The 20,066-nt window shown below is 40.6% G+C and overlaps 2 protein-coding genes across 2 annotated transcripts in view; one reads left to right on the plus strand and one right to left on the minus strand.

Annotated features, from left to right (window-relative positions):
• The window catches only part of LOC136872381 (general odorant-binding protein 67), a 38,042-nt gene extending 31,154 nt beyond the window's left edge, over positions 1–6,888 (plus strand). Inside the window, exons 7-9 of the mRNA XM_067146191.2 lie at positions 1,328–1,404; positions 4,954–4,981; positions 6,707–6,888. Of these exons, the coding sequence (XP_067002292.1) occupies positions 1,328–1,404; positions 4,954–4,981; positions 6,707–6,798 (197 nt within the window). The 3' untranslated portion in view covers positions 6,799–6,888. The remainder of the gene's footprint in view (positions 1–1,327; positions 1,405–4,953; positions 4,982–6,706) is intronic.
• The window catches only part of LOC136872151 (cell adhesion molecule Dscam1), a 476,843-nt gene that overhangs the window by 369,380 nt on the left and 87,397 nt on the right, over positions 1–20,066 (minus strand). The window lies entirely within an intron of this gene.

The raw sequence follows: 20,066 nt of genomic DNA on the forward strand, positions 1-20,066 counted from the left end.
GGCTGAGTAGCTCAGATGATAGAGCGCTGGCCTTTTTTGAGTTCAAGTTGACGGTTACGATCCCATCTTAGTCCGATGGTATTTGAAGGTGCTCAAATGTCAGCCCATGGGACAAAATTCCGGCGTATCGGTGTCTCCCAAAGCCAGGAACATTATTATTATTATTATTATTATTATTATTATTATTATTATTATTATTATTACATGTGTTTCAAGGATATGAATTTCATATACTATAAAGCACGTGGGAACAACTTTAAGAAAGAAACAGAAACAGTTCTTTCTTCATTCGAAAGGTTTTTTTTTTTTTTTTTTGCTAGGGGCTTTACGTCGCACCGACACAGATAGGTCTTATGGCGACGATGGGATAGGAAAGGCCTAGGAGTTGGAAGGAAGCGGCCGTGGCCTTAATTAAGGTACAGCCCCAGCATTTGCCTGGTGTGAAAATGGGAAACCACGGAAAACCATTTTCAGGGCTGCCGATAGTGGGATTCGAACCTACTATCTCCCGGATGCAAGCTCACAGCCGCGCGCCTCTACGCTCACGGCCAACTCGCCCGGTCATTCGAAAGGTTTTACCGTCCTTTGACATTAGGTACTCCGCTCAAAGAGAAAGCTGAGGTACATGGAATGCAACCTAGTTTGTGAAATATAACCTGTATTATTCTCTGATGCCGGCCTCGTGGTGTAGGAGTAGCGTACCTGCCTCTTACCCGGAGGCCCCGGGTTTGATTCCCGGCCAGGTCAGGGATTTTTACCTGGACCTGAGGGCTGGTTCGAGCCTACGTGATTAGAATTGAGGAGCTATCTGACGGTGAGATGGCGGCCCCGGTATAGAAAGCCAAGATAACGGCCGAGATGATTCGTCGTGCTGACCACACGACACCTCGTAATCTGTAGGTCTTCGGGCTGAGCAGCGGTCGTTTGGTAGGCCAAAGCCCTTCAAGGGCTGTAGTGCCATGGGGTTTGGTTTGGTTTTTTAAATTATTCTCTGATGCACTCCAGAGTTTTAATACAGGAATGTATTCTTTGACGTGTTCAACACTTGGAACACAAATTACAGTATGTTCATACGTTCATAATAAACTCATCTTTCAGTTTTTACGCAACGGGGACGTAATTTTTTTATTAACAATCATTTTGTCAAACAGAGGCATTTGAAAGTTCTTAGTGCCTTGTTGGTGATAAAAAATCTCATTCATGACCACACATCAAAGTCTTCATAGTTTAAAAGTCTAATGTTTACGAAGATATATTTATATTATTTATTTATTTATTTATTTATTTATTTATTTATTTATTTATTTATTTATTTATTTATTTATAGCCCAGAGTAGAGAATCGAGTAAGTGCAAGTCAGGTGCCCAAGAATTTCTATGGTGTGCAAAGAAACAGCTGATCTTGGTAAGTACAATATTATCGTTACGTTATATGGAAGGTATCTCGTTCCGTATAGTAGTCACTAGGTCAAAACGCAGCTTGTTTTTCTCTTTATAACCTCATGTTATATTTACATAGCAGGGTATAATTTGGATCACTAGACGACTTTCATAGCCCGCCCTGTAGTTTAAATTGCCTGCTGCCATTTCTTGATGGATACAGTACTTTTGTATCCATCTCTTGGCACAGGCCAGAGTAAAGTGTAGCTTTCACCGAAGTCCCAGTCTCATCCACGGCTGTGACAATATGGAAGCTGCTGGGGTATGGATGGTGCTGAGTAATGACATTCAGAGCACGAGTAGTGCATCTGAGTGTTATGAAAAGTGTTACTCATAGCGTCAGTCGTGCTGCAATAGCACTTTCTGACCCAGTGAGGAAAGCAATGGCAAACTACCTCACTCCTCGTCTTGCCTAGTACGCCTCATTTTGGTGCTGCCATTGGTTTTTTCGGTTTTCTTATAACCGCATAACTTTTGGTGGTGCTATTTGAGGATCCAACCAGCCTCTGGGCTGATGACCTAACTGACTGACAGCCATAAATGCACCGAAACTCCTATCATTTGTTCTAAGGTTCCATTTTAACCCAGTGTAAGAGTCTATGTTCAATAAATTTGCTAGTCATAATTACAGCTACGGAGCCTCCGTGGCTCAGGCGGCAGCGCGCCGGCCTCTTACCGCTGCGTTCCGTGGTTCAAATCCAGGTCACTTCATGTGAGATTTGTGCTGGACAAAGCGAAGGCGGGACAGGTTTTTCTCCGGGTACTCCGGTTTTCCCTGTCATAATTCATTCCAGCAACACTCTCCAATAATACGATTTCATTTCATCTGTCATTCATTAATCATTGCCCCAGAGGAGTGCGACAGGCTTCGGCAGCCGGCACAATTCCTATCCTCGCCGCTAGATGGGGCTTCATTCATTCCATTCCTGACCAGGTCGAATGACCGGAAACAGGCTGTGGATTTTCTTTTCATTCACAGCTACATTTTTGAGAATAATCACATGCTAATTTTCTACTAGATTTCTTTCATAACTTCATCATTTGCTTACAGACCACGACAATTGTTGTTGTTACTGCTGCCCATAAATTGATTTTGGGTCATTTTGATCAATAGCTTTGTATTCCCAGTGTATAGTGGGTGAAGTTTGTATGAAGTGATGTCGACTAATGTAAGGACTAGAAATTTCAATTTTTGGAAGGTCGGTTTTGGGATTTTCACTCTCTCTTCCTCTAACTTGTGTTATCTGATGCCGAGTGTCGGAGTGCGCCCAGTTCTAGACACTGAAACCAATCTTAAATTGAGAAAAATTATAGCTGCGTGACATTGTCATTACCTTCTAAACAAGAAGGCCTCGACTGAAGTCTCCGCTAACGCACGTGTGTTGTTGAAATGGAACATCACGTCCCTGTTGTTAGATTTCCTCGCTAAACTGAGATCTCTTGGCTGTGAACGTGATATTTACAGTCGTGTATGAATAAAAGCTTGGTTTTTGCCAATATTAAATGTGCATCCTAGCTGGGAATCGAATCTGGGAAAGCCGGAAGGGATATGTTAACCTCTAGAATGGCAAAATGCTCTGCTTTCTAATTTTCACTTCTGTGAGAGTTGAATGCATATCGGATTAAAATAGATCGCTGCCATTGAGTTTTAGATCGTCCTTTATGATGAAAAAAGGTAATGAAAATACACAGCCTATTTCTAGTTATTCGACCGGGTCAGGAATGAAATGAATGAAGCCTCATCTAGAGGTAAGGATAGGAATCGTGCCGGCTGCCGAAGCCTGTCACACTCCTCTGGGGCAATAATTAATGACTGACAGATATTGGATAGTGTTGCTAGAATGTAAGGTGACACGAAAAAACGGAGTAATCGGAAAAAAGCCTGTCCCGCCTCCACATGTCCAGTACAAATCTCAAATGGAGTAACCGGGATTTGAACCACGAAACTCAGAGGTAAGGGGTCGACGCGCTGCCACCTGAGTCACGGAGAATCTCCTTTACGACATGAACTCAAGATATTGCATTAGAATGTTATAACGCAATGATAAGCTCATATCGATCTCTGCTGACATATATTGTTTACAATACACTATGTTTTCTAGAACGGGCTAGAATAAATTTGTAACTTTCATCGACCTGTCTCAATCTCACTTACCCAAAGGGCTATGGCCTAACAAGCGACCGTTGCTCAGGCCGAAGGCCTGCACATTATGAGGTGTCGTGTGGTGAGCTTGGCGAATCCTATCGGCCGTTATTATAGGCTTTCTAGATTGGGGCCGCCGTATCACAGCCAGATAGCTCCTCAATTGTAATCACGTAGGCTGAGCGGACCTCTATCCAGCCCTCAGATCCAGGTAAAAATCTATGACCTGTTCGGGAATCAAACCCGGGGATGGATTGAATTTATAGCATGTTTTACATCATTACTATTAGCTTTAGGTACATTACTACACGGAATTATATTGTTTCTTCGTGGGATAATTTTTGAACCATGGCTCCATACACAGCGCCACACGGCACTGGTTACATTGGTGACGTGTTTCCTTACAAGAAGCTTTCCCCCTTGATTTCTTACTTCTCGTGCTATAAACGTGGCATATCCTACATAGCAGCATACTTCTTGGTTGTAGAAAAAGTAGTCAAACCCCTAGTTATGCATAAGCCTGGAGTTGATTTGAGTGATCAGCGCATTCAGCATATCCCGCTTGCAGAGAGAACTGTGAAGTGGTGGAGGAAAGTGTACTATTTCGTAAACGATCATTATTTTGTTATACCGTGCTTATTGCATAGTATTTTTCAACCACATACCATATACCAGCATCTAATTCCTCATATTGCAAATCATCCACATCGTCATCTATATTAGCGAAATAATAATCCCCAAAATCATGCCGCGATAAACTTTGGCGAACTTCCATTTGCACGTCACACAGTCGTGAAGATAAGAGTATTTCCACGAATACTGCAAGATATTGCACTGAGGGCTGGGCGGTCCCTTTCGCCTCATGGAGTGGCAGCGAGGCTAGGGAATTAAAGTGTGTGTGAGAGAGAAGGGGTGAGAGGGTGGCATATGAACTGGCCGGCCGCCCCTCCTCTACCTGCTTCCCGCCACTCACTCCTATCTATGCAGTGCGCAAATGAGCAAACTTTGACACCCCAAAACTGTTACTAAATGTAGAACTGGGAATTTAATTTTGATATGGCTGAACAAAACATTCCTACTGAAGTCGTTGTACCAAATGTCAATCAGAACGGAGACTTACAGATGGAAGGATTCCCTTGTGAGCCTTAGGTCGCTCAGGGGAGTTACGCCTTCTCTGCCATCTGATAAAATGAAACGGAACATCGTAGTAGATACACAGGAACAAAGAATCTGAGGCCATACGATTCTTGATATTTATTTTCCTCCCCTTCTTATTGCTATAATAGTTAAAGTTTAATTAACTTAAAATAATAATATTTAATCCCAAGGGGAAACATTCATCACTAATAGTTTATTACTTTTATTTTTCAGAGCTGCCCGGTGGAGCTGTGGCAAGATAGTAAGTATCGCCCTTCCTAATTCTGTATTTTCTTCATTTAAACATCCTCCCATCACCAGTTCTCTTAATAAATGTACGGACGTACGCAAATTATTGGAATAAAGGCGGAGATATATATTTTTTGCTGGTGCTGGAACGCCGCACTGACCTATCGAAGGTTGACGCAGAGGTGGAAAAGAACAGGGACTAGAAAGTTGGATACCTTCTGCTGCAAATTCAAGGCACCACTTCAACACTTGTTGGACAAACATAGTTTCTCTCTGCACACAGACACAATCCTCCTATGAATATTGACAGGTTCCATTTTATTGCCCGCAGAAAACGGATCACTATGCGGACCTCTTTCTGCTGCGACTAGTCGTTGAGTATCTATCAGAAAATGTATCTATAGTGAGTTTCTCTCATCGGTTGGCCGGCAGGCTCGCCCAGCTTATCTGTCTCCCGTTGACTCATCACTCCCCGCTCCACGGCTTAGCAACAAGGACAACACTTCGCTCACGTTATCCGTGCATGACATGAGATAACAATTAAAAGTAAGAAAATAAGAATTAAGAAAATTAGTAATTAAGAATTCAGGAAATAAGCTCGTACCTTATGACAGGTGATGTTGGAAATGTTCTCCTCCTGCATCCTCACATTTCTGGCATCGTCTTAAGAAACTCCGATTCACACGCATAAGTTCGTCTTCCGTAATTCAGGCTATTTCTCTCCGGATATGCAGTTTAACACGTTCGTAGCCCGCCATGTTGACCTCTTCGTCTGGGGGATTTCACTTAATTTTTTAACACTTCGCTCCTTATCGGGAAAAGAACCAGTTCCTTTCAATTTTTTTACAAGTTTCCGCACGGTCTCTCTATATGGAGGGCGTACACCTGGAACTTGGTTTACAAATCGCCTAACCACTTCCCCGTAAGACTCTGTTTTCACATAATTATCGTACATAAATACCCTTTCCTCTACCGTGTACACATGTGGATACATTATGAGAATTATCCACCTAAGTAACACTTCACAACTCGACAACAGTTGGAGCGACACATCAACCCTTAATACACGTTCTAAGCACGGACATGAACTGCGAAGTGCGAGCATTCCCGTGTTGTCGCTGCGCTGTGTAATGGGTAATGATGAGTCAACGGGAGGCAGATAAGCTGGGCGCTCCTTCCGGCCAACCGATGAGAAAAACTCACTGTATATCGACTGTGTAATGCAACAGAGACAGCTTACATAACACTGGTCTTGATTAAGTTACAACCCTAGCATTTGCCTGGTATGGAAACGGTAAACCATCTTTATGGCTGCCGATGGTAGGATTCGAACCCACAATCTCCTGAACGCACGTTCACAGCTAGGCTATTCGAACTGCGTAGCCAATTCGCCCGGTAGGCTAAGATTTAATAGTCATTCACTTTTGAAACAGATTCAATATAATTTCTTACAATATTTCAAAAAATTGTATTTTGCACTTGCCTTCATTAAAATTGAGTCTTCAAATCATTAATCCTACGTGTTTCAATGTACAATCTGAAAATTTTGAAGTTTCATGAATTTGAAGACAATTATACATTCACGAAAAGACTCTCCTGTGAGAAGAGTCTTTATGAGATCGAATGTGAGATGTATTCTAATCTTTCTCTCGGCCGTATTCCATTAAAATACCGGCAATCGAGCCTTCAAAGACATTTTTTCAAGGACTTAATTTCATTTCGACATTTCCTGTTACAGATGAGCATTGTAATGGCCTGAGGGAGATGATTAAGGAAGGAGGACCAAAGAATTTCAAGTACCCGCCGTGCAATGCAACAGAGACAGCTTAGAGAAAATGGCCTTCATCATTATGTTATGAAACTGTAAAAAACTGTTGAATATATCACTAATTCTACAATAAAATATTACTACAAATGTTACCACACGTTACTCATTTCTGCGTACACTTTTTCATCTGCAGTCCCGATTTATTTTCTCCCTAACAATGTAATGTACAGTAATGTACAGTACTAGACCTACCCAAATACGAGGGATAGTCATAAAGTTTCCCTATGTTTTGTAGCTGAACAGGTAAATAAAGAACAGGTTTATTTCCGTATAACAAAAGTTAATCAAACATTTATCATAGCATAAAATGGGTGTCTCTTTTACTTGACGATTGAAACTGGCGTTCTATTCATTGATCATCTCTAACCGATTCAGCGTTACACGCTTGTTCTGTCATTCCCTTCCATCAGTGCCATTAACGAATGCGTGTTGGAAAGACAGCAATCTCTCTCCGTCTACAAACACAATTCTCCTGTGAATGTTGATATTTTCTTTCTGTGTGTGTACGTGTGTGTGTGTGTGTAGAAAACGGATCCTTGTGTGAATCTTCTCCCGTCACCAATTCGTTCAGAAATTTCTCTTTCTTGAGTTGACTGTCACTGTGCCATGATTCTGGTTTACTGACTTGTACCGCTGTGCGCTTTCTGTTGGTAGGACAAACTGTCGGATACTTAACCCTCAACTACTATAGTGTTGTTTAGGCTACACAATTACTATGGTGGGGTCCGCCAAGACCCCCATTTTCAGACGTTTATGACAACAGCGTGCATAATTTTTAATGGCTGTAACTGACTATAAACACTCTGTGCATATTTATGATTAAATAAAACATTTTTTGAGCCATCATGTAATTTTGAAACAAAATGTAAAAGATGTACATTTTTCGAAACAAGATTCTTCTTTATCTGCTCCGGACACAGAGAGTATCTGTAACGACAGTTAAACAGTACACAATTGCTGGAGTAAATACACCAAACTTGCAATAAATGAGTCATAATGACATCAATATACAATAGCGCAAAATCTGGCAGGCATGTTTTCGACTCTCTTGCAGTCCTGCTTTCTTCTGCACTGATATTTGTAAAATTTACTGCTTGCCCGATAAGCACCTGGACATGATTTTATATAAAACAACACAATGTTCACAAAATACAAGGGCAACACAACTACTATTGTGGGGTTAAGAGTGACCCCTTCTCTCGATTTTACCGCAACTGTTACCACTACCTTCACAACTCAACTACACCCTCCAAAGCCACGGTCAGCACTAAGAATAGATGAAGGCACGTGGCAAACAGATGAACAGCCTAGCGACAAACAAGGGAAATACCTCGAGAAGGGTCTGCCCCACCATAGTAGCTCTGATCCTTTGTTTTTGAACAACAGTAAAGGAATATTTTTGGCAAGTACAGTCGAACCCGGTTATAACGAATCCGAAGAGACCGCCAATTAACGGTATTTATAGCCGATAGTCTCAGAAACCGGTTTCTTTTTGTTGCTAAAAAGTCATATCTTTTTTTGGGCTGCTCACTTACATAGTTAATTAACAAAATACAGTTTAAACATATGTGAAATAAGTATTGTATTTGTAAAACAGTATTTGTGGAGTGGTACTGAGAGGAATTTTTCTTCTAATGTTTACACAATACGTACGACAATAATATGTCAGAAAAATATAAACTATAGTCCATTCCACGTTAAGAAAACAGTACTGCTCTTATCGACCTGCAAGGAGTGAACGCACCCCCCTCTTAGACACCCGTAATTCCTCGTGGTTAAGGAATATTATACTGTACTTTGAAATGTATTATGAAATACAGATGAAAAGGATGCCGCATGTTTGCATCTAAGTTATTAAATTAACTACATAACATTTTCTTTTTCATAAATATATTCATAGGGAGGAAGCACAGTGGCAGGAACAGCCATCGCTTCGTTGCCTTCCTTCATTTTCCTTTTTCTGCGTTGCTCTGGTACAAGCCTCGTGTAGTCGCTCACTCTGTGAACCGCCGGCAGCTCACTTCTGTAGTGAAGTCATTTACAGTATTTATTTGTTGCGAATGTGTTTTTAGGCTTTAAATCAGTGCGTACTTTTCTTGTGTTGAGTGAGAGTTGGTTCTATATTACACAGTATTTGTGTGTATTCTTTTATTTTCGTACTGTATAGAAATTGTTACAGAAGGTTTTGGTGTTGGGATGTGCAGCCGTACGTCATAGCATAACTTGTACATATAAAATATTTACCGGGTGTTTTATTTGTACTTTTTTTATTTAGCTGTTCTTTCTTAAGCGTATTTTCATTTTACAACTTTACGACCACATTTGATTATGACTATTGTTTTGTGAGTGATATGACAGAACAGTAGTACCGTGCCCAACTTAGCACACTGGGAAGAAATGCTGGCAACCAGGAATGAGTTAGCTGGAAAATTTGTAATGTCCAATAACGGACCAACTATATTGTTATTATAAATTTACTCATTCGGGACAAATATTTTAGGTTCCCTATGAGAATCAACATCTCTATCACATACCACTTAGTCGAGCAGCTTATCTCCTTTCTACCAAGTCTTCTCAGCCCAAACTTCGCAAGATTTTTGTAACGCTACTCTTTCGTCGGAAATCACCCAGAACAAAATCGAGCTGCTTTTCTTTGGATTTTTTCCAGTTCTTGAATCAAGTAATTCTGGTGAGGGTCCCATACACTGAAACTATACTCTAGTTGCGGTCTTACCAGAGACTCTTATACCCTCTCCTTTACATTCTTACTACAACCCCTAAACACCCTCATTACCATGTGCAGTGATCTGTAGGCCTATTTATGCGATTACCGCAATGAAGATCTTTCCTTATATTAACACCTAGGTAGGCCTACTTACAATGATCCCCAAAAGGAACTTTCACCCCATCAACGCAGTAATTAAAACTGAGAGGACTTTTCCTATTTGTGAAACTCACAACCTGACTTTTAACACCGTTTGTCATCATACGATTGCCTAATGTCTATCTTACAACATTATCGAGGTCATGTTGCAGTCGCTCACATTCTTGTAACTTATTTATTACTCTATAGAGAATAACATCATCTGCAAAAAGCCTTATCTCTGTTATCACAGCCGGTAAGGTAAAAACAGACAGACAGACAGACAGACAGACAGACAGACAGACAGACAGACAGACAGACAGACAGACAGACAGACAGACAGACAGACAGACAGACAGACAGACAGACAGACAGACAGACAGACAGACAGACAGACAGACAGACAGACAGACAGACAGACAGACAGACAGACAGACAGACAGACATTACGGAAAATTAAAAAGTGCATTTCTTTGTTATTCTGGACACGATCGATGCAGAAATACATTTATTTTTAAATTCTGAGCAATGTACAGACAATACTCTTATTTCATATATATCGACTAGCAAGATACCCGTGCTTCGCTACGGTATCATACTGAAATTTATAACTGATTGCATATTGTTTTAGATATATAATCCGTCGAAATTCGCGATCTGATTCGTTTTCTGCGAGAATCCGCCAAAATTCGCGATCTGACTCGTTTTCTAATAGATTACGGCAAGTTTCCTCCCATTTTTCAATCTTTCTTTTCAGCAATCGATTTCGTTCTTCCCGGGCTAGGTCCAGGTATTCCACCCGGTCAGTTGGGTCCCTAAATCTTTGCCATCTTTCCCTATAAGCATTTTTAATATGGATTAAATCCTTCAGGAGATCCGGCGTGGTGTCGTCTTGGGTGCCTTGGCGGTACTGAACCCGCGACCGGACTGCATTCTTAGTCATTGCCCGTCCAGGACCCGTTTCCAGCGCGGTCCGCACTTTCGACGACGGTCCAGAACATTATTATTATTATTATTATTATTAGATGTTCTGGACCCCACAGCAAGAGCAAGACCGCTACTTATGGGTAAATTACATCTGCTGCCATTATCATTGTTGACAATGTGACCAGCACCATTGTCGCGCGTAGGCAAGTGTGCGGGATAAGTGAGAAAAAAGTAGCAACAAAGTAAATTGATCAATTATGTCGCGCACGGTCTTGGCTAATAAATGAGATGTTCTCTCCGTCCTTCCAAATTATAGAAATAGTTGAATGTGATACTCCCAATTCCTTGACCACGCTGACGTTTGGTTTGACATTTTGGAATTGTATATTATCTGTGCATTTTCTTCAATATTAAACACTTTCCGTTTCTCTTGCGATATCTTCACAGAGATGCTTACATTGACTGTTTAAAGGACAGGCTGATTTGAAAACTACAATCTACTGAAAACAAGAGCTTGAAAACAAGCTTTAAATTGTCGTCAGCAATCGTAACAAACAAAAATCGACATTGGGCGTTATAGTCGATACATTTCTCCGAAAATCTGATTAAAAATACTCCATTTTATACGATATGGCGATGTCTTACTAAGCAATTTTTGCGGTGTTTATATAGGATTAGAAGTTTTAGTTTTTCGGTTACCGTCATATTAGCTCCCAGCATCACTGTAACCCTTACTTTACTTGTTAACTGTTCCTCACAAACAACAAATACCGTTTTGCACAGTTAATGTTGTACAAAATTCGGGTTACAGAGTATTTTTTGCTTCAAGGGAGGAAATTTTGCTTAGAGAAATTGAGAAACTCGTGTAACCGAATTTCGAGTAAGAATAGAACAAATGGCCGGGAACTTTAAGTTACTTCGAGATACTGAAAATTTGAGTAATGGAGGTTCGACTGTAGTAACTAATATTTGTACCAAATTTAGTTGTCAGGTATGCTGGAAACTACAAACATACATCCAAAATCTCGGCTTTTTGGTCATTTTATTTTTTCAAATTTTCTCATTCCTATGTCAAAGGGGGATGAGCTTCGACTTAAACAAATCGGAGTGTCGCTATTCATCTCAACGATCCAGAAAACTATGGATTCGACACTATTTTCGATTATTTTTGTCCCACTCATCCCTCACCCCCACCAGAACTCTTGCTGAATATGGACTTTTAAAAATCCGGAGGGTCACTATACACCTCAGTGACCCTGGAAACTATGGATTCAACCTATTTTCTATTATTATTATTATTATTATTATTATTATTATTATTATTATTATTATTATTATTATTATTATCTCACTGCTGCCATTATCATTGTTGACAATGTGACCAGCACCATTGTCGCGCGTAGGCAAGTGTGCGGGATAAGTGAGAAAAAAGTAGCAACACAAAGGGGGATGAAATTGGACTTAAACATCCGGAGTGTCATTATTCATCTCAGCGACCTCGAAAACTATGGACTCGAACACTTTTCGATTACTTTTATATATTCCTCACTCGACCCCCATCCCTAAGGGATTAAAACATCCGGAGTGTCACTATTCATTCCAGCGATCCCAAAAACTATGGATTTGACACTATTCGGTTAGTTTTATGCCTCACTCATCTCTCACCGCCACCCTAAATGGTGCTGAATATTGACTTAAAAACTTCTGGATGGTCACTATACATGTCAGCGACCCTGAAAACTATGGATTCGGTACTGTTTCCGATTATTTTTACATCTCACTCCCCCCTCGACCTCCACCCCAAACGGGGCTGAAATCGGACTTTAAACAATCCGAAGTGTCAATATTCATCTCAGCGACCCCGAAAGCCACGGATTCAACAATATTTTCGATCATTTTTATACCCCCCTCGACCCCCACCCCAATGGGATAAAAAATCCAGAGTGTCACTATACTTCTCAGCGACCCCAAGAACTATGGATTCGACTATATTTCCGATTATTTTTACATCTCACTCCCCCCTCGTCCTCCGTCCCAAACGGGGTTGAGATTGGACTTTAAACAATCCGAAGCATCACTATTCATCTCAGCGACCCCGAAAGCCATGGATTCAACAATATTTTCAATTATTTTATACCCCCCTCGACCCCCACCCCAATGGGATAAAAATCCAGAGTGTCACTATACTTCTCAGCGACCCCGAGAACTATGGATTCGACTATATTTTCGATTATTTTTATATCACTCCCCTCTAGCCCCCTACCCCAAAGGGGACTGAACTTGGACAGAAAAATTCCGGAGTGACACTATTCATATCAGCGATCCCGAAAAGTATGGATTCGGTACTGTTTCCGATTATTTTTACATCTCACTCGCCCCTTGCCCCCACCCCAAAGGGTGAGGAATTGGACTTAAAAAAATCAGGAGTGTCACTATTCATCTCAGCGACCGCGAAAACTATGGATTTAACACTCTTTTCGATTATTTTTTATCTCCACCCCGTCGACCCCCACTCGTAAGGGATAGAAAGTCCGGAGTGTCACTATTCATCTCAGCGACCCAGAAAAGTATGGATTCGACACTATTTTCGATTATTTATATATCTCACTCCCCCCTCGCCCCTCACCCCAAAGGGGGATGAACTTGGATTTCAAAAAATGCGGAGTGTCACTATTCATATCAGCGACCCCGAAAAGTATGGATTCGACACTATTTTCGATTATTTTTATAACTCAGCCCCTTCGTCCCTCCCCCTCCTTTAAGGGTGCTTGTGGTGTCTTTCTCCACGAGGTTTGTCTCCTGATACTAAGTCACAAGTGTATCAAGTTTGGTTGAAATCCCTGCAGTGGTTTAGGAGATGTAATACATACATATTTTTATACTATAACGGCAGGCTCGCTTGCCTAATGCCATTCACAATGGAGATGGGGAGTTTTCATTATAAAGAGAGAAATACACCGCAGAATGGCAGCTTGACGTCTCTCTCGCCTTCTACCCAACAATCAACCACGAGTTTACAGGAATGACGACGAAAACAGCTTTACGTTACTTCTCTGCTGACAAGCAGCCAGAGACGTTGCCATGGTAACCGGTAGGTTCGCTGTCGGTCACTCAATGCAGAGCATCAAACCCGCAGAAAATAGTAATTTTCTTCGTTATTTGAAAAGTAAGCGAAAATATGTACATAACAAAAGTTGTGGACATTATATGGGATTAAGGGTTTAACCCTTGTCAAGAAAACGAGGTGAAACTCTTTACGTTTTGCAGAGAACTTTGCTCCGAGTGTACGGATTTTACATAAAATAAATAGTAGAAGAGAAAATTGGAAAATTCCCTTCTGGTATTCCTATAAACCCCCAGGCAATTCTGTGATGTTTAAATCATATGCATATCTAAACCCACTTTTGGGTGAGTATTCTCTAACGAGATCCATCCAGAAGTTTCGCCGTGATGGTGGAACAGACGGAGAGACGGAAAACAGACACGAAAGCTAAAAACCACTGTTACGGTCTTAAGTTCACCTAAAACGGATAAATATCTGAAATACTAGAAAAAATAATCGAAATTACAGACAGCGGACCCCCTACAACTTTATTTATATAAACACAGTACTTGTAATATTCTCATCCCAACTTGAGAAGAGGTTATGCATGATCGCACTGACATATCTTTGTAGAATGTAGTATCTTGAATCACAGTAAAAGTCGTGTTCAGTAACGATCTGATACACATCTCTGAGATGTGAACCCTAACTTTATACATTTCTTTAGTCATATCAACAAGTGAACTCTTCTCGAACTTTCCTCATCCATTTATCGACGTTAGAGGTCCAGACGGTTAGCCGTCATTGATCTTCTTTTCCCAAGATAATGGGTTCGTACCCGGCTGAGGTCTGCAGTATTTACGTTTTGTCACCAGCTGTGATTTGACAAGGCTCTAAAAAACAGGCTACGGGCAAAGCGATTCCACAGATTCGGTAACATTTTTCTGAATTATACAATTATACTACTAAGTAGTGAAGTTACTATCGGAGTAAGATGTCTGTCAGAAAGACACCACCATTGTGAAAATCCAATGGATTCAAATATTCGTCCAAGCAAGATTTACTACCTTGGAATGCGATCACAGTGAGAATGATTTCATCCTTTATACAGTTGAAACGTCTCAGATATAACGGACATACAATTGCTGGTCAAAGAATAAGCGCTATTCCGCGTATCAAGTTACGTATTTTCACATGTTTTCCCACATTTTGTTTCAAAATATAAAACATAATATTCATGCATCGTTAGAACGTAGACTTTCTCATAGATGCTGGCATTTTTCTTGCGGAATTCATCAACAATCGGTGTTTCAATTTTTTAATGATGTGAGTTTCTCAGCACTTCGCCGTATAGACAGGAACCCACGACGTGGACCAGTGTTCCCTTTTTATTCTCTGACACATCGACGACAGAGGTTTCCGTCCCGAGTTTTGCCCGGAACAGTTCGTACTGCAGAAACATTCGATGTCATTTCGATAGCTTCGCGCCAATCAATACAGAAAAGTCCTTGGTGATCTCGTTTCCTGTTATTCGTTTCGGGGATGCTCTTTATAAAGCTCTATTTCGATCCCTTTCGGAGGCAGAGAGCTCCATGCTACCAGATAATGGCTCTTCAACTCTTGGATTAAGAAAACCGTCTCTTTAACTGGAGATGCTGTCAGTATCTATGATACTATCACCATCGGTTCTCTGCTTATCAGCAGGTTTTCGCATGCATTTTTTAAGCTGATCTGTCTTCTGCCATATTTTAGTCTTCCAGTATCTTACATTAATTTTCACACTGTCCATCATCTGATAGCTCTTTCTTCCTCTCAACCTTCTCCCTGCAACTTCTCCTTCCATTGCCTGTGTCAATAAACATTTCCTTCGTAAACAGTGACATAACCAATTTTTCTTTCTCTCTTGAATGGTTTCCAGTATTGTCGACCTTTCTAGATCTACTTTACAATACTACTTCATTCCTTAATCTGTCTTGCCAGTTAATTTCCATTTCTCCATACCCACATTTCAAAAGATTTCAATCTTCTTCCTTCCTTCCTTCCTTCCTTCCTTCCTTCCTTCCTTCCTTCCTTCCTTCCTTCCTTCCTACCAAGCTCGATAGCTGCAGTCGCTTAAGTGCGGACAGTATCCAGTATTCGGGAGATAGTAGGTTCGAATCCCACTGTCGGCAGCCCTGAAAATGGTTTTCCGTGGTTTCCCATTTTCACACCAGGAAAATGCTGGGGCTGGACCTTAATTAAGGCCACGGCCGCTTCCTTCCCACTCCTAGCCCTTTCCTGTCCCATCGTCGCCATAAGACCTATCTGTGTCGGTGCGACGTAAAGCAACTAGCCTTCCTTCCTTCCTTCCTTCCTTCTCAAAGTCTAAGTTTCAGACCCATAAACAGCAACGCTCCATAAAAGCTCTTCACCAACTTCTTCTTAAAGTCCATATTCAGTGGCCCAGTCATCAGTACCCTGTGCTTCCCCTGCTCTTCACCTCGTCCAAGCAATATAGATCACTTCTGATTGTGCTTCCTAAATATCTGAATGTAGATACTTGTTCTATTTCATCACCTGAGAGAACTATCGTTGTTGTTACGCACTCCTTCTTACTCATGATCACTGTCTTAGTTTTCTTTCTGTTAATTTTCATACCAAAATTTTCACACGATCTGCTCAATTTTTCCAGCATGATATTCATCATTTTCTCAGTTTCTGCTAGGACTATCATGTCGTCTACAAATCTGATGTATTCAATTTTCTTTCCTCCCACATTAACACCTTGCTTACCTTGATAACAAATTCGAATTATTTCCTCAAGTTATACAGTAAATAATGTTGGTGTAAGACAACTAAGAGGTTGTCAAAAATTGACCTGCTCTTCTTCTAGTTAAGTCCATCGTTCGAATTCTGCAGGAAATAGTGAATATTCAAAGCTTTGTTGTTCCATAGACTGAATATTTCATGGCCAATTCCCTGAGATATCTCTCGTACCTATTTTAATTTCCTATATTCATTTAAGAAAAAAAAGAAACACTAATTTGAATTCCAGAATCTATAGACATAGCTCAAATGTGTCAGCATTTGAATTGTTTATCTTTCTGTTATGTTCCACATTCAAATCAAGCTCCGGGGAGATAATAATCAACGTATAGCTCTTTCTCAAAGATTCCATGAATAATTTCAAATCGTGTTTCGTGTTCAGTGACATCTGTCTTATCCCCAGATAACTTCAAATGCTGTAATGCGGACACCGAAATGGCATATGCTTTCAGGTAGTAATCTAACATTAAAACCCTTTATGGACCGTTTATCGATTTAAAATTTTCTTCATTGAGAGACCAAGCGAGTTGGCCGTGCGGTTAGGGGCGATCAGCTGTGAGCTTGCATTCGTGAGCTAGTGGGTTCTAACCCCACTGTCGGTAGTCCTGAGTATGGTTTGCCGTGGTTTCCCATTTTCACACCAGGTAAATACAGGGGCTGTACTTTAATTAAGATCACGACCGCTCCCTTCCCACTCCTAGCCCTTTTCTCCCCATCGTCGCCATAAGACCTATCTGTGTCGGTGCAACGTAAGGCCAATGTTAAAAAATATTCATTGACATTTTAAAAAATAATGTGCCTTTCGGAAGGTTCATTCACAGTGATGTTGACAAATTAAGGTAGAATTATTCGTCAACGAAAAAGTTAGATAAGAATTTTAAAAGTATTTAGTTGGAGGATAATTTCGTGAATAGGGCCTATATGTAATATTTGCGCAGTTATAACGATGGAAGAACGTGGCAAATCGACATAAAGACATAACGAAAGGCTTCATTATCGACCCGATCATACAATTCGAGCACCACGTAGGCCAACTCGAGAAAGTCCACTAGGAAAAAGGAATATCTACGAGCCAGCTATACCATTCTACAAGGGTTAATATCAACTTGAATTCTTTGCGAAGGAATACCTTTTACCTATGAAGAACATTGAGAAGGTAGTAATCACTCCCATTCGAGGAACAGTAACCTTAATAGGATGCCACGTATTTTGACCGAGATAAATTTCACCACATATTACTCATCTTGTTATGTACTTTGTCTTAGCGGCAGTCCACTAATGTGGGAAGCTGATAATTCAGTCAGCGAAGTAGATGTTAATAATGTCAATAGATTCTTAAATTAACAGTACTGTTTCTTGTTCTCCTGAAATAATTGTAGACCTTTCGAAAATTACGTTATCTTCAAAGATCAAATGTACACACTGATAATGAATATGTAAACACTTTGGTATCGCCCTAGATTTCACTTAGCCTTGGGAGTGAATTTGAGCTCCAGATCTGAATATCAATAAAGACGTAAGGATCTGAGCGTTTGTTCATATGTTCTTCATTAGCGCCTCACCACGTTTCCTCTTCTCTCTATGTAATCTCAAGCTGTGCAGCGCATAATTAAGATGGCACATCTTGACACGCACTCAATTGCACTCCAAACAGATTTGTGTGCAAACATCCCACTAAAGGGAATACGCTTGAGTATGTCGTAAGATTTACATCGTGCGGGTAGATACGCCGCAAGGATTTACTTTATCTGCTCTGGGACACGCTAAGGAAGTGAAGGATTTAAGACTTTATTTCTTTTATCTCGAGAATGTATGTTCTTGGGAAAGAGAAAGATTATTTTTATACTATAATACTAATAGTACTTTCTCCTATTTGCTCCACCGGAGAGAAAATAATTAAATAACAACGGAGTATAAAATGAAAACAAACACGATATACGTTTTGGTTGATCGCTAACAAACTGAGAAGTTGCTTTACTGAGATGAAAATCCACAGCCTGTTTCCAGTCTATTGCCCGGGTCAGGAATGGAATGGATGAACCCCCCATGTAGCGGCGAGGATAGGAATTGTGCCGGCTGCCGAAGCCTGTCGCACTTTTCTGGGGCAATGATTCATGACTGATAGATGGAATGAAATGAGAATGGAGAGTGTTGCTGGAATGAAAGATGACAGGGAAAACCGGAGTACCCGGAGAAAAACCTGTCCCGCCTCCGCTTTGTCCAGCACAAATCTCACATGGAGTGACGGGGATTTGAACCACGGTATCCAGGGTGAGAGGCCAACGCGCTGCCGTCTGAGCCACGGAGGCTCTTGCTTTACTGAGATGCTTGATCAAATTAATTATATATGAAATTAAAAGTCTGTTTCTTAAACAAAAAGCATGGAGTTAATTTTAATAAAACCTCCCGCCTAATATCCTGGAGGCACACTAATATATTGTATAAGTCGCAGGCTATTCACAAGTTAATGTGTTTTGTTTTAAGGACGTACCCTTTCTCCTTGTTGAATTCTACATCGCTTTAACCAACATACCATATTGCAGATTCTGTTAGTTTAATGTAGGAGTATCGAAAACGGACTGCAAGGTAACAGTAGAAAGTGTAACAGCAAAATAATATTACACCGACATAGAAACGGTCCGTAAAGTGAAGGTCCTCAAAAAGAAAGGGGCTTGCATCCGGGAGATAGTAGGTTCGAATCCCACTATCGGCAGCCCTGAAAATGGTTTTCCGTGGTTTCCCATTTTCACACCAGGCAAATGCTGGGGCTGTACCTTAATTAAGGCCACGGCCGCTTCCTTCCAACTCCTAAGCCTTTCCTATCCCATCGTCGCCATAAGACCTATCTGTGTCGGTGCGACGTAAAGCCCCTAGCAAAAAAAAAACGAAAGGGGGGGGGGAGGTGAACATAGTTACTATATGGTACATAACTGTAAAAAAGTGCAAAGAGCCAAATTCACGAAAAATGTGATAAGTGCTTAGAAAGGTGCAGGATACCATTCCATTGTCTTTCTTTCCCTTTCTTGGCGTGAAATAGACTTTTATTCTGTCCTATTTTGTGAATGATTGCTCTTCAAATGGTTAGGTATGTGTATAAATATTCCCTTGGACTCTGAGTTTGCTTTGATAGAGAGAAGAAAGTCAGTGAGGAAGGAATTTGTACCCAGTGTCCTATGTAAATGGTCGAGGAAGCAAGGGCTGTTGAACTTTTCAAAGTAATTTTCGTGAATAGTTAAAATTATTCTAACATTGCATTTGTGGCAGACGGGATAATTTCTACAAAATATCTCAACATTTCAAATGCTGTCAGCACCACATACGATTCATCAGATATAGAAAGTGTAATACTAAAAGAATGTTACACCGAAAAAAAAAAGGGTCCGTAAGGGGAAAGTCCACAAAAACGAAAAATATGCAAGAAACAATCAATCTACTATCTTGAAATCTAGTTCCTCAATGAACTCAATTTCTGATGAAAAAAAAAAGAAAAGAAGGAGTGTGACTGAGAACACCAAACCCATAACGGCGATGGCAAACATTTTTTCGACCAGCGTGTCAATTAAGGTACTGTTGATTAGCTTTTATTGTCTAGTGAGCCGTCGGTTATTTTCCTTTAAAATACTCATGAAACC

This window comes from Anabrus simplex, chromosome 4 (assembly GCF_040414725.1).
Source record: "Anabrus simplex isolate iqAnaSimp1 chromosome 4, ASM4041472v1, whole genome shotgun sequence".
NCBI lineage: Eukaryota > Metazoa > Arthropoda > Insecta > Orthoptera > Tettigoniidae > Anabrus > Anabrus simplex.